At 45.9% G+C, this 15,843-nt stretch overlaps 1 protein-coding gene across 1 annotated transcript in view; it reads left to right on the forward strand.

Moving 5' to 3' along the window:
* sgsm1a (small G protein signaling modulator 1a) overlaps window positions 1-15,843 on the forward strand; it is a 149,649-nt gene that overhangs the window by 111,276 nt on the left and 22,530 nt on the right. Inside the window, exons 17-20 of the mRNA XM_059986793.1 lie at window positions 520-648; window positions 6,277-6,459; window positions 9,319-9,390; window positions 12,259-13,881. Coding sequence (XP_059842776.1) covers window positions 520-648; window positions 6,277-6,459; window positions 9,319-9,390; window positions 12,259-13,881 — 2,007 coding nt within the window. The remainder of the gene's footprint in view (window positions 1-519; window positions 649-6,276; window positions 6,460-9,318; window positions 9,391-12,258; window positions 13,882-15,843) is intronic.

The raw sequence follows: 15,843 nt of genomic DNA on the forward strand, positions 1-15,843 counted from the left end.
ACGCAGGCAAGGTCACGGGGCGGCGGAGACAGATATGATAAAAGCACGCAGGCAAGGTCACGGGGCGGCGGAGGCAGATATGATAAAAGCACGCAGGCAAGGTCACGGGGCGGCGGTGGTGGAGGCGGATCCAATAGGGTCTTTTAAGAGACTCCTGGATGAGCACATGGAGCTCAGAAAAATAGAGGGCTGTGGGTACCCCTAGGTAATTTCTGAAGTAAGAACATGTTTGGTACAGCTTTGTGGGCCGAAGGGCCTGTATTGTGCTGTAGGTTTTCTATGTTTCTATGATAATGGGATCAGTGCAGTTTCACCCAGAAATTCCAATGATAAGCCATCCAGTTTCTAGATCGAGGAACAAGCAATAATTGCATTTTTTTCCTGATCAGGGATCTACATGTAAGGTTTCTGAGCATTAACCTTTGTTGTTTTGGGTGGGGATCATCCAGTGTTGATTTTTGCCCCATGACTAGATTAAAGAAATAACCAGGTGTGTTCCTTCTTTATACAAAACTGCAGAGCTACGAGGAACAGGAGCTGCTGCGACTCATTTACTATGGAGGAATTGAGGCGGAGATTCGGAAGGAAGTGTGGCCATTCCTCCTGGGACACTACCAGTTTGGGATGAGCGAGGCAGAGAGGAAAGAGGTTGGTAGCTAAGAACCACCTTGTGCTGTTCAGCCACCAAAACAGATCCGTTAAATGCTTGGGACTGGTTTTCATGTCTTCACTTGGTAGATTTAACAAATATTTTTAAATGGATTAACTATGGCAAAATTAATCCTCACCTTTAATTCCATTCTGAACCTTTGAGTGCAAACAGCCTCTCTTTGCCACTAATAGCAAATTAGTGACAATGCTGAGAAAAGTTTTGCTTTGATTTTATCTGGGTTGTTGATCAAAGTTCAAAATTATTATTGAAGTATGTATATGTCACCATCTACTACCTTGAGATCCGTTTTCTTGTGGACAATCACAGGAGATCAAAAAAATACAATAGAATCAATGAGAAGCTACCCGCAAAGACTGTCAAACAGCCAACATACAAAAGAAGACAAACACTGCAAATTAAATAATATATAAACAATACTGAGAACAAGAGATGTAGAGTCCTTGAAAGTGAGTCTAAGGCTTCTGCACCTCCTTCCTGAAGGCAGCAATGAGAAGAAAGGACGGTGGGGGTCCTTGGTGATGGACGCTGTTCTCTTCTGGCAGTGCTCCACGTTGGTGTGCTCAGTGGTAGGGGGATTGACTCTCTTATTTAAAGCTGCTGTTTATGCAGAGTTTCCCTAAAGGACTCAACACTTTCACCATGGGGAAAGAGGTCAGAAAAGCAGTGTTTTATGTACGTTGCTTTTGATGCATATTGAATTTACTTCTGCTGTACTAAGCAGATGCCCTCTCCCTTCTCTTAGCCAAGGTTACAGTATTTACAGCATATTTAATGTAATTAAGCACAAGAAGTAGGTTCAGACCATAGGCCTTCTCCATCTGCTTTGCTGCACCATGGTTGAACATTTGCATTAGGTCTGTGTTCCTGGTGGATACATGTATCTTTTATTTTCGCTTTTAGGATCCAAGCCACCGATTGTTGCACATCCCCAACAGCTCCTCACAGCCAGTGAAGAGCATTAATGGCTCTGGGCCTGCACTTGCTGAAGTTTAGAAGAATAAAGGAGGGTCTCATTGAAACCTATTGAATATTGAAAAGCCTGGGTAGAGTGGATGTGTAGAGGATGTTTCCACAGTGGAGAAATCCAGGACCAGAGAGCCCAGCCTCGGAGAAGAGGGACATTCCTTTAGAATAGAGATGAAGAGGAATTTCTTTAGGCAGATGGTGGTGAATCTGAAGTTGTCACAGGCAGCTGTGGAGGCAGAGTCTTTATAGTTAAGGCCGAGGTTGATAGATTCTTGATTAGTCAGGGCATCAAAGGTTATGGGAGAAGGCAGGAGAATGAGATTGAGAGGGATAATAAATCAGCCATGATGGAATGTCAGAGTAAACTGGATGGCTCAATTGGCCTATATTCTGCTCTTGTGTCTTATGGTCACGAGGTGATGGTGGTAAGCCTTTTTAATCTCTGGAAGAGATGCTCCCGCAGTGCTCTCTGTGAAAGTGTTCCAGGATTTGGACACCGTGATAATGAAGTATCAGATGGAGTGATAAAATAACCAACCAGACACTGTGGGGAAGCACCCACCAGGAATCCACAGAGATACAAATATACAAACGGAAATGGAGGTGGATTAGCTACAGTTCGAGGAAGCCAACCCACAACATCACCAGGCAGGCATTGAAATGGAATCCCCATGGGAAGAGGAAAAAGGGACGTCCAAAGAACACATAGAGGAGAGACGTCAAGGCCAAAGTTTGACAATAGGGACACTTCCGGTCCGCTCTTGAGAAACTGGCTCAGAACAGAGATAGATGGTGATAGGAGGTCCTCGATGGCCAACTGGGAGCTAAGGGCCCAGAAAGAAGATAATGAAGTACTGGCGTTGTATTTACAAACGTGAAGGGAACCTGCAGGTGGTGGTGTCCTCATGTACTTGCTGCCTTTGCCCTGCTGGTTGCTAGAGGGCATGAGAGGTCATATCTCAGAACATAGAACAATACAGCACAGTACGAACCCTTCAGCCCATGATGTTGTGCCAACCTTTTAATATCCTCGAAGTTCAGTCCTCCATTTTTCTATCATCCATGTGCCTATCTAAGAGTTTCTTAAATGCCCGAATGTATCTGCTTCTAGCACCACCGCTGTGAGCACACTCCTCACACCTACCATTCTCTGTGTAAGAAACTTAACTCTGACATCCTCTCCTTCTGCTTACCTCCATTGACCTTAAAATTATGCCTCCTCATTTTTGCAAAGTTTATAGTTTTAAAGATGAGCTTTATTTGTCACGTGCATCGAAACGTACAGTGAAATATTTGCAACACACACAAAATGCTGGAGGAACCCAGCAGGACATGTGGCATCTATGGAAAACAGTACAGTCGATGTTCCGGACCCAGACCCTTCATCAGTCCTGCCTGGCCAGATTAGTTCCCCCAACATTTTGTGTGTGTTGCTCGGGTTTCCAACATCTGCAGATTTTCTCTTGTCACTGAAGTATTTGTTTGTGTCAATGACCAACACAGTCTGAGGATGTGCTGGTGTCAGCCCGCAAGTGTGGCTGTGCTTCCAGTTCCAACATAGCATGCCCACAGCTTACTAACTGCTATTGTATGTCTTTGGAGTGTGGGAGGAAGCTGGAACACCCATGGGTGACCCATACGGTCATAGGGAGGATATACAAACTCCTAAGACACAGGGGGAATGGAACCTCAATTGCTGGTGCAAGAAAGCATTATGCTAACCACTATGCTACCATTGTGCCCCATTTGGCAAGCTCTGCAGGAGTACCGTTGTCAAGTCACTATGGTGCATGTGGTAGAGGGCCCCCGGTGATGCAGGCGCTGAACACTTATGGTTGTGCTGGATGAGGTGCCAGTGTCATCGGAACTACACTCAAAGTTGAATTTATTGTCAAATGCGTAAGTACATGTATGCACAGGTGAAATGAGAAACTTACTTGCAGCAGATCACAGGCACATCGCATTAAACACACATCATTCACAAGAAAAACATTCATATACAGTATACGCAACGCCTCAGAGAAGAACATGGGATGACAATTTCTATGTTAACCTGGTCATAGTGTGCCTTTACCGAGGTAGTGATTAGGGCTCTGTGGGGTGGTCCAGAACTGAATTCTTGAACCTGGTGGTGTAGGACTTCAGGCTTCAGTATCTGCTGCCTGATGGTATCTGTGAGAAGATGGTATAATGATAAGATGCTGCTTTCTTGAGGCAGCACTTTATGTAGATTCCAACAACAGTGGGGAGGGATGTGCCCCTGATGCACTGGGCTGAGTCCACAACCCTCAGCTTCATTGTTGCTCATTAAAAATGCCATACCAGACTGCGATGCAACCAGTCAGGATACTTTCAACAATTGTTGGAGTGTTCAGTGACAAGCTAAACTTCCTTAAGAAAGTGAAGACACTAGCACACCTTCCCTGAGTTTGCGTCTAAGTGCTGGGCCCAGCACTTACCTGAGCAAGTGGAGAGCAATCCATCATATTCCACACCTGTACCTTGTGAACATCCCAAACTGTCCCTCGTTGCATTGGACACCCAGAGGTCTAACCTCAATGTTGAATTCAAAGTTCAAAGTAAATTTAATATTGAAGTATATTCACAGAGTCATGAAGTATTATGGCACAGAAATAGTCCATGCTGACCTGATCTTCTGCCTCCTCCCATCCGGACCATGTCCCTCCAAGCCCTTGTCATCCATGTAACTGTCCAGACTTCTTTCTGTTACAGTTGATCCTGCATCCACCACTTCCTCAGGCAGCTTGTTGCTCACTTGCTTTACCCTCTGAGTGAAGAAGTTTCCCCTGAACATTTCACCTTCCCCCTAAACCTGTGACATGTCGTTCTGATGTCAGCCAGCCTTAGGGGAACAGCCTGTATGCATTCCCTGGATGTATACCCCTCATTATATTGTATACTTCTGTAAGATCACTCTTCATTCTCCCGTAAGTATGCAGAATAGCCAGGAATCAAAAGTAACAGGTGAAAAAAAAGATATGAGGAATAGTGTAACCAAGAAAAGATATATATATATTAATCCTGCAGAACTTCACCCAAATCAAAGTAGTAAAATTGCTTTGGAAGGGGGAATTTGTGGAACAGATTTCAAATTACTGTATCATGGCACCTGTTAGGAAATGGGCTATTCTTGTGCAAGGTAATTAATAATTTCAAAGAAAGAAATACTGCTGGGAAAGTGTGATAGAATTTTGTTGTAAGTCCAAGAGGGAATCCTTAAATTAGACACTAAAGGCTTGAACCTAATTGAAGACCAGTTACAAAGGTATGGATATAGATATGTTACTGTATGTAACGGTGATGGTAATTATTAAGTATTTACTGTCCTTGGTGGGTGGGAGGGTGGGCGCAGTGGAGATACATCTCTACCAAAGGAAGTGCCAGGCATTCCTTCCATGCTGTAGTTTGCAGGTCACCCTTGGGCAAGGCGTAGCACCTCCTTAGCCTCTGATCAGGGTCATGTGAAGCCAGGTGGTGGATGCTCGTATGAGCAGCTGGTGCATATCACAAGTCCTGGATATGTAACCACTGGCGCCAGGCAGACAGTCTCTGAAGATTATTGATACTGGCTGGAGTCACCCATCTTGTAAAGACACTGTCCAGAAGGAGGCAATGGCAAACCACTTATGTAGAAAAAAAAATTGCCGAGAACAATCACGGTCAAGGAAAGACCACCTACATCACAGGACATGGCACATAATGAACGAACTGTCCTTTCTGGGTGTAAAATTCTAAAATATTCAGAATTCCATGGTGAACAATACTTAAGCTTAAGTGAAAGGCCGGTATCCTGAGAATATGGCCTGTGTTTCTGGGCCCCCTAGATGGTGGAGGATTCACAGGTGTTACATTCAGATAGGAGCTTAGACTAAGCCAGGCTGGTGACTTAACTCTTTGACAAATGCCTAGGTATCAGTGATTGCCTTTGAGCAAAGAGAAATGTGTGAAGGCACTTGTCAATGTGAAGGCAGTACACCTGTAATGTAAGTTTGTTGGGAAGCAGTACAACTACAAGTTAGGAGGTGGTGCCTGATGTGGTTATAGCAAGATGCAACAGTACCTTGGGAGTTTGGAACTAGGGTGTGGTATCACTATAAGCCACATTCATATTCTGGTGCAATATGTGAGGACGTTGGACAGGGTGAAAATTAGAAAAAAAAAGAAGCTGGAAGTCCGAAATAAAAACAAAAGATTCTACCACTCAGCAGGTCGGTCAGCATCTGTGGAGAGAGAAATGGTTAATGTTTCAGGTCTTCTACCTTCTGTTCTGACGAAGGTACTCGTGCTGAAATGTCAGCTGTTTTGCCACAGATGCTGCCTGATCTGCTGAGTTTTTCAGGCATGTTTTGTTCTTATTTAAGTAGGACTGGGCCCCTAATCCTAATCATCGATGAAGGGGCTTGCCTAAAATATCGATGGTCTGTTCCCCTCCATTGATGCTGCCTGACTTGCTGAGTTCCTCCAGCATTTGGTATGTGAGCCACTTGTAAGGATGGTGGGATTGGGTTGCCGGTGGAAGGGTTGGGGGAGCTCCTGCTGGGTCAGCTGGTTTGAAGCAAGTGCTCAGATGAGGCAGGCTTGATGAAGTGCATTTCCTGTTCTTCCCACGGTCCCAGGTGGACGATCAGATCCGGAACGGCTACGAGCAGACCATGGGGGAGTGGATGGCTTGTGAAGCCGTGGTCCGCCAGCGGGAGAGGGAGTCGCACGCAGCAGCCTTGGCCAAGTGCTCATCTGCAGTCAGCCTGGACGCACAGATCCAGCGGATGATGCATCGGGATTCCACAGTCAGCACTGAGGTACCAGCTGGGGCAGCGGTCCATGGGGAAGGGAGGGGGACAGCATGGCAACTCCAAGCTGCATTGTTGCCCTCATAATCATTTTGCTGCACTGCACATTCTCTGAAGCTGTTACACTTTATTCTGTGCCCTTTCATTGTTACTTTGTTCCACCTCAGTGCACCATGTAATGAATTGATCTGTATGAACAGTATGTGAGACAAGCTTTTCACTGTGATCATAATAAACCAATTACAATTCCAAACGGAGATAGCTATTAGGCCTCTGCAAGTCTGCAGATCTGGGACCAAGGACAGGGGGCCTGTCCTGGTGTTGGACGATTGACTGTGTGTGAGAGGGTGGGTGGCAGGGTGGGATAGGGGCTTGTTTTGCAGTTGTTCTGATGAACATTGTGAGCATGATATGCAGCACAGAATATGTGGTGATACTTGCAGCCTGCCCCCAGCACATCCTTAGGTTGTTAACGCAAACGACTCACTTCACTATAAATTTCAATGTACATGGGATAAACAAATAAATAAAATTGAATTTAGCTGCATAAGAGGAACAGAGAGTGGCATTGAGGGTGGAGCTATTGCATCGCAGCTCCAGTAACCCTGGTTCAATTTGGAGCTTTGGAGCTGTCTGTGTGGAGTTTGCAGGCTCTCCCTCTGACCCGGAGGGTTTCCTCCGGTGCTCCACCTTCCTCCCACATTTCAAAGACGTGTGAGATGTTAGTCAGCTGCTGTAGATCAGAGGAATCAATCACGGGGACACAGCACTGAGGTAGAAACAATGATCTTGCTGGTAAGTGGTGGAAATTGGGGTGAGTTTGATAGACTTCTGAGAAGAAAACAATGGGATTAGTGTAATCGGGCATTTGAATGTCATGCTGTTTGACTCTGCAACTCTACGTGGAGGGATTCAGGCAGAGAATTCTGGAAGCCAGTGCTTTCCCTGCTCGTGTTGTGTGGAAGGTGAAGGGGCAGTGAAGAGTGTAGGTTGAGGGGGCAGTGAAGAGTGTAGGTTGAGGGGGCAGTGAAGCGTGTAGGTTGAGGGGGCAGTGAAGAGTTTAGGTGGAGGGGACAGCGAGGAGTGTAGGTGGAGGGGGCAGCAAGGAGTGTAGGTGGAGGGGGCAGCGAGGAGTGTAGGTGGAGGGGGCAGCGAGGAGTGTAGGTGGAGGGGGCAGCAAGGAGTGTAGGTGGAGGGGGCAGCGAGGAGTAGGTGGAGGGGACAGTGAAGAGTAGGTGGAGGGGACAGTGAAGAGTAGGTGGAGGGGACAGTGAGGAGTGTAGGTGTAGGGGGCAGCGAGGAGTGTAGGTGTAGGGGGCAGCGAGGAGTGTAGGTGGAGGGGGCAGTGAAGAGTAGGTGGAGGGGGCGGCGAAGAGTGTAGATGTAGACACACATAGCCCTGAGACACCAGACAAGGTTATTTGATTCTAAACAAATGGGTTATTGATCATTACAGAATGTCTCTCTGGACCTTCCCACTCCCTCTCCTCTCCCCCTTTTCCCAACCATGATTCCCCTCTCTTTGCCCCCTTTCCACTCTCAGTCCACAATAAAGGCCCATATCAGAATCAGGTTTATCATCACTCACATATGTCATGAAATTTGAGATTTTTTGGGATAGCAGTACAATACTGTGCAAAAGTCTTAGGCTCCCTAGTTATATATATATGTCTGCCTAAGATTTTTACACAGTACTGTAACTAACCTCCTCTTCTGTCCAGCTTACTTGATTACTAGCTGATTAGGGCAACCTTTTTCAAATGGTTTCCTATCCCAGGAGCTGGTTGCACATGGTTGTTGGGCAGCTGGGACACTTGTTATGAGCCATTTAATTGGCTCTTCCCTCCCTTGGAAAAATTAAAGCCCCTCACAGCCAGTCGTTAACACCTCCTGCAGAGTAGAAGCTACAAGGATGGCAGGAAATTCATATGAAGAAAGACTGGATCGACTAGGCTTATACTCACTGGAATTTAGAACATTGAGTGGGATTCTTATTGAAACGTATAAAATTCTAAAAGGATTGGACAGGCTAGATGCAGGAAGATTGTTTCCAATGTTAGGGAAGTCCAGAATGAGGGGTCACAGTTTAAGGATAAAGGGGAAGCCTTTTAGGACTGAGATGAAGAAAAACTTCTTCACACAGCGAGTGGTGAATCTGTGGAATTCTCTGCCACAGGAAACCGTTGAGGCCAGTTCATTGACTATATTTAAGAGGAAGTTAGATATGGCCCTTGTGGCTAAAGGAATCAGGGGGTATGGAGAGAAAGCAGGTACAGGGTTCTGAGTTGGATGATCAGCCATGATCATACTGAGTGGCGGTGCAGGCTCGAAGGACCAAATGGCCTACTCCTGCACCTATTTTCTATTTTTCTATGTAAGAATCTGGAGATCACTAGTCAGCACAGGTCATCCCCGGTTGCAAATTCCCGAGTTTACGTACGAGCAATCTCCCATTATGCTATTACATTCAAGAGTCCAACGCACTCGCATATCCTCATTACTATGAATGGTAGAGCTAGTTTCCTCTCTCTAATTGTTATTTCTTATCAGTCTAATGTATTTTTAATGTCTTTCATTACAGTAATGTGGAGGCGTGGTTACTATATTGAGTGTTTTTTGTGTATTTTCCATCTAATGGACATACTGCATACAGGCGTGTGCAGGAAAGGAGCTTGTTCATTACCAGGGGGCAGTTGGTAGCTTAAGTGTTGTTAACCACCTCAGAACCACAACTGGAAGCAAGTCTTCCTCCTCCTAAAGAGATTCTCCAAGTAGAAATTAACAGCTTGGTTGCTTGGTTGACACAAACTTCACAAGAAGCTGTCTGGTGTTGATTTGCTGAATTTCTCTTTCACTCTCACGTTTCAGTCTTCGCAGAGTTGTAGCTCAGACAGGCAGGACCACGCCCGGCTGCAGAGTGACTCCAGCTCAAGCACACAGGTAAATCCCTCCCCATTCCCCTTTTCCGGTGTCTTCTGCCTGGGATTCCTGGGTCATCCCTAAAGGTTGTGTCCACTTTTCCACTGTGTTGCTGAGGTTATGTAAGCTGCTAGGACAAAGTGCAAGATGGGCAGATTAAATCCCAGTTTGACTAATCGATTATTTGGTCCAGTCATGGCTCAGCTGTCCAGCTGACTGACCAGAAACGAATGCAACACCTCAGATACAGTGTTTCACTAAACTATAAATTAACATTAGAACGTTATTCATAGTCACAGCCATAGAGCACTACAGCACAGAAACAATCCCTTCAGCCCATCTACTCCATGCTGAACTGTTTGCATGCCTAGTCCCATTGACCCACACCTAACCATAGCCCTCCATACTCCTCCCATCCATGTACTTAACCAAATTTGTCTTAAATAGTGCAGTCCAACTCACATCCCCACTTGCACTGGCAGCTCATTCCACATTCACATCACCCTCTGAGTGAAGAGGTTCCCCATCATATGTCTCTTAAACATTTCACCTGTCTCCTTTTACCCATGACCTCACCCAACCTCAGTAGAAAAAGCCTGCTTGCGTTTACCCCATATGCACCCCTCATGTTTTTGTATTCCTTTCAGGTATTTACAAAGTGTTTGTTGGCTCTCGCTTTACAGAACTTTTGCTGGGACCTTGCTGCCAAAGCTCTCATATCAAGTAAAAAGGTTAAACGACCAGCAAGGGGTTGGGTGCAATTTTGCTGCTGGAACTGAGTGTCAGAGTGAAAACCGTACTTCTTGAGCAGTGTCAGTTCTTGGTAATTTTCAATCCCCAGGTTCTTTTAGGAGTCCAAGAATGAGTGAAATGTTATTTCTTCACAATTGTTTATTTTTAAAGTTTAAACAAAATAGATACAGAACATGTGAAACTAAAGGGACAGACTGAGAATGAAATTTACCTTGTTCACATAAGACAAGTTCCTTAGATAAGAGAACCCAGTGAAAGGCTACACAATCATGGCACATGTGTAATATGCTAACTCTCAGCCAATTAAAAATAAAAAGGTGACAAACTGTTATGTAACTACTATACTGTGTTTCTGACAGCAAGTGGGGACTAAACACCACGTGTTGTAAAAAATACACAATTGTTAAAAATATAAATTGTGTCAGTAAAAAAGAAGCTATGATTAAAACTACAAATTTAGTCTTGAATTAACTCAACTAATATCTTATAAAAAGCAGAGAGGGAAGCACTGAAGATAGGTGCAGCCAACGCTAAGGGTCTGTGAAGGACTGGCTCCACACACTGAGGGGCAGGATGAAAGTGGTGTCACCTAACATCGTGGCGATGGTGCTATGTTTGTTTTTTTTCTCTCTCTCTTTAATGTGTTCTCTACGTAAATGTTTTTGTATTGTTACTGCCTTTTGTACATTTATTTTTTCACAAGAATAAAGCCTATTTTTGGAATTAATAAAAAGCTAAATGGGAGTAGAAATAGGAATCAGGGAAGTGACTATGAAGTGCACTCATGTTCAAACCAAGCAAACCAGTTCAGATTCTGAGCCAATATTGATATGTTGTGTATTTTGACAACAAAATTAAATATAGCTATTTAGGTGAATTGATTATTGTTTCCAGTGCAACATACACAAAATGTTGGAGACACTCAGCAGATCAGGTGGCACCTATGGAGAGGAATAAGCTGTTGACATTTCAGGCTGAGATCCTTCATCAGGACTTTAGCCAAAGGGTGGTGAATTGTGGAATTTCTTTAGCCAAAGGGTGGTGAATTTGTGGAATTTGTTGCCACATGCAGCTGTGGAGGCCAGGTCATTGGACGTATTTAAGACAGAGATTGATAGGTTCTTGATTGGACATGGGATCAAAGGTTACGGGGAGAAGGCTAGGAACTGGGGTTGATGTTGATAGGAAAGAAAGGATCAGCCATGATTGAATGGCAGAGCAGACTCAATGGGCCAGATGGCCGAATTCTGCTCCTATGTCTTATGATCTGGTGAGGGCAAAGGTGGGCGGCCGAGGGAAAGACGGTAAAATAAGTAGCTGGAAGGTGATAGATGAGACCGGGTGTGGGGGGGAGGGATGAAGTAAGAAGCTGGGAGGTGATAGGTGAGACTGGGTGTGTGGGGGAGGGACGATGAAGAAGAAGCTGGGAGGTGTTAGGTGGAAGAGGTAAAGGGATGAAGAAGGAATCTGAGGAGAGGAGAGTGGACTATTGGAGAAAGGGAAGGAAGAGGGGTGCAGAAGGAGGTGATGGGCAGGTGAAGAGAAGAGTAGGAGTGTAAGATGGGCCAGAATAGGATGGCGAAAGAAAGGAGAACGGGGGGGGGGGGGGGGAGAGAGATGACCGTAAATTAGAGTAATTAACATTTACACCAGGTGTTGCTCCTGCAACCTGAGAGTGGTCTCATTGAGGCCATAGAGGAGGGCATGGACTGACATGTTGGAATGGGGATGGTTCCTGAACCTGGTAGTGAGCTATCAGCCAGGTGAGACCAGAATACATGATGCTCAGTGACTAATTGGATGGTCCTGCAGAGGTTGGGCACAACACAAAATTAAGAGGGGTAAATGCAAGCAGTCTTTTCCCACTGAATTTGAGTGAAAGGTCATAGGCAAAGCTAAAAGGGGAAATATTTAGGGGGAGCCTGAGGGGGAACTTCTTCACTTAGACGGTGGTGAGAATGTGGAATGAGCTGTCAGAAGAAGTGGTGGATGTGGATCTAATTGCAATGTTTAAGGATAGTTTGGATAAGTACATGAATGGGAGGGCTATGGTCCAGTGCAGGTCGATAGAATTAGGTAGAACTGCTTGCTTCTTTTGCTCTAAGTTAACTTTCTTTGGGTTGTCTTTTCCCTCAGGTCTTTGAATCGGTGGAAGATACGGAGACGGAGCAAATTGAGAAGGAAGCTGGGATCAGCGGCGATAAACAGGTAGCAGCCATTCCAAATGGCACTGTGCTGAATGGCCCCTGCTACCCGGACTCTGGGCACCCATCCTTGTGCAGCCATCCCTCAACAGCTGGCTACTCGGAACACAGCTTCAGCACCGAGGAGGCAAAGCAGCTTAGCCACAGCTCCTCCGCACTGAGGCACGAGGGGAAGCTGAGAGAGTCCAATTCAGAGGAAGAACCTCTTCCCCAAGGACTGCCCACCCAAAACCGGCTCCAAGGCGGGCTCCGTCTGCAGGATGAACTAGAAGCAGATATTGTAGTGGATGGATCTGAAGTGGTTCCTCAGGAAGGTGAATTACAAAATGCGATTCGCGCGTCAGGTGGATCAGAAATAGTTCCTAAGGCAAATGGATCTGAAGGTATGCATGGCATGTCAAATGGACTGGGAGTAGTTCCTAAAGCAAATGGACCAGAAGTATTTCCTAAAGTGGATGGACCAAAAGGTGTGCATTGTGAATCTGATGGATTGGAAATTATTCCTACGGCGGAGGGATCTGAAGTAGTTCCTATGGTGGATGGAACCGAAGTAGTTCCTACGGCAGATGGATCTGAAGTAGTTCCTACGGCGGATGGATCTGAAGTAGTTCCTACGGCGGATGGAACCGAAGTAGTTCCTACGGCGGATGGAACCGAAGTAGTTCCTACGGCGGATGGATCTGAAGTAGTTCCTACGGCGGATGGATCTGAAGTAGTTCCTACGGCGAATGGAACCGAAGTAGTTCCTATGGAGGATGGAACCGAAGTAGTTCCTATGGAGGATGGATCTGAAGTAGTTCCTACGGCGGATGGATCTGAAGTAGTTAGTATGGAGGATGGAACCGAAGTAGTTCCTATGGAGGATGGATCTGAAGTAGTTAGTATGGAGGATGGAACTGAAGTAGTTCCTACGGCGGATGGATCTTTAGTAGTTAGTATGGAGGATGGAACGGAAGTAGTTCCTACGGCGGATGGATCTTTAGTAGTTAGTATGGAGGATGGAACCGAAGTAGTTCCTACGGCGGATGGATCTTTAGTAGTTAGTATGGAGGATGGAACCGAAGTAGTTCCTATGGCGGATGGATTTTTAGTAGTTAGTATGGAGGATGGAACCGAAGTAGTTCCTACGGCGGATGGATCTAAAGTAGTTCCTACGGCGGATGGGTCTAAAGTAGTTCCTACGGCGGATGGATCTGAAGTAGTTCCTACGGCAGATGGATCTGAAGTAGTTCCTAAGGCTGACCAATTAAAAAGTTTGCTCCCTGTGGCAGATCGATTGGAAGTACCTCCTACAGTAGATGAATCCAAAGATGTTCTCTGTGTGTCCGATGGATCAGAAATTGTACCTATGTCAGAGTCTGTGAGGCAGGAAGCTCCTGGCAGTGAGGGGTTGGGTTTGGAAGATAACCTCCCTACATCCAGAGCTGAAGGGATGGTGACGGAGGAAGGGCTGCCCATTGGAGAGGGAACAGAAGGACTCACCCAGGTGCAGAGCATGGCTGAGAGCATCGTCCCCGTAGCTTCACCAGTCTCATCTACTGGAGTGACATATGCGGTGAGTACCAGAATATAGACGCCACCAGTCTGTGAGAGTCCACTTGTGGTCTTCAGTCTTCAGTCCAACATCAGGAGGGAGCAGAAACCGGTGTCAAGGCCAAAATTAGATCAGCCTTGACCTTGTTGAATGACAGAGCAGGTTTGATGGGATGAGTGGCCCTCTCCTGTTACCTGAGGTGCGAATCCAATGATCTGAGTCAAGCCAGCATGTGCTTTTCTCCTTCCACCCATCAAGGATGAGTGTATGTGATAGAGAATAATAAATATATTCAGCTCCATGTGGGCAGTGTCCACATTCAGTGGATGATGTCGATGGGCAGGGAACCAGCGGCTTGGCCTTGTAGTCAGGTTGGCTGGGCAGTCAGGTCCCTAATAATGACACCCAGTACACCTCCTTCCTCATATATCCACTCATTAAGGTTTCTGTTGACATCTCTACCCACTCTTTTAGTTTGCTTGTTTGATTAATATTGATTGGTTGATTAATTCATTCAGAGACACAGCACTGAAACAGGCTGTTCTAGCCCAAATACACCAATTAACCTACTAACCCTTACATCTTTTTTATTTATTTAGTAATACAACATGGAGTAGGTCCTTCCAGCCCTTTGAGCGGCATGGTTCCAGCAATCCCTGACAACCCTGATTCAACACCAACCTCATCACCGCACAATTTACAATGACCAGTGATTCAAAACTAACCTAATCAATGGGACTATTTACAGTGACCAGTGATTCAATAGTAACCTAATCAATGGGACAAATTACAGTGACCAGTGATTCAACACAACACTAACCTAATCAACGGGACAATTTACAATGACCAGTTATTCAACAGTTGGCGCATGGCATCAGTCTAGTGATCTGAAAGTCACTGGTTCAAGCCTCAGCTGAGGCAGCGTGTTGTGTCCTTGAGCAAGGCAATTAACAACTCCTTGCTCTGCGATGACACCAGTGCCAAGCTGCTTGGGTCCTAGTGCCCTTCCCTTGGACAACATCAGTGGCGTGGAGCTTGGGCAACTGCCGGTCTCCCATGCAACCCTGCCCAGGCCTGGAAACCTTCCAAAGCACAAATTCATGGTCTCACGATGCCTTAAAATTTATTCAACACCAACCTCATCACGGCACAATTTACAATGATCATTTATTCAAAACTAACCTAATCATGGCACAATTTACAATGACCAGTGATTCAACACTAATTAACCTAATCACGGCACAATTTATAATGACCAGTTAATCTTCCAAGTATGAATTTGGATTGAGAGAAGGACTGGAGCAACTGGAGAAAACCCCTGCATTGCACGAGGAGCATGTACAGAGACTCCTTACAGATTGGTGCCGGAATTGAACTCTGGAACGCCCTGAGCTGTAATAATGTCGTGCTAATGGCTACACTACTGTGGTGCCCTTGGAAAGTGGGAGGAAACTGGAGCACCAGAGGGAACCCATACGGTCACAGGGAGAACGAACTCACTATAGACAGAGACAGGAACTTACACCGGGTTGCTGGTACTGTAATAGCATAGTCCTACATGAGTTAGGTTCACTCCACACAAGTACCAGGCATGACCATCCCCATCCGCAGTGACCGTCGATGGAACTACCAGTGCTATATCTCCACCATCTGTGGGGTAACCACTGACCAAAAACTCAGGTTGGGTCTCTCCAGTGAGGGCTGACCCTGGTGTCTGAACATAAAAACTACACAGCAGGTTGGGTCCCTCCAGAGAGGGCTGACCCTGGTGTCTGAACACGTGAAGCTACACCGCAGGTTGGGTCCCTCCAGTGAGGGACTGACCCTGGTGTCTGAACATAAAAACTACACAGCAGGTTGGGTCCCTCCAGAGAGGGCTGACCCTGGTGTCTGAACACGTGAAGCTACACCGCAGGTTGGGTCCCTCCAGTGAGGGACTGACAGTGGTATCTGAACATAAAAACTACACAGCAGGTTGGGTCT

This window comes from Hypanus sabinus, chromosome 13 (genome assembly GCF_030144855.1).
Source record: "Hypanus sabinus isolate sHypSab1 chromosome 13, sHypSab1.hap1, whole genome shotgun sequence".
Classification (NCBI taxonomy): Eukaryota; Metazoa; Chordata; class Chondrichthyes; order Myliobatiformes; family Dasyatidae; genus Hypanus; species Hypanus sabinus.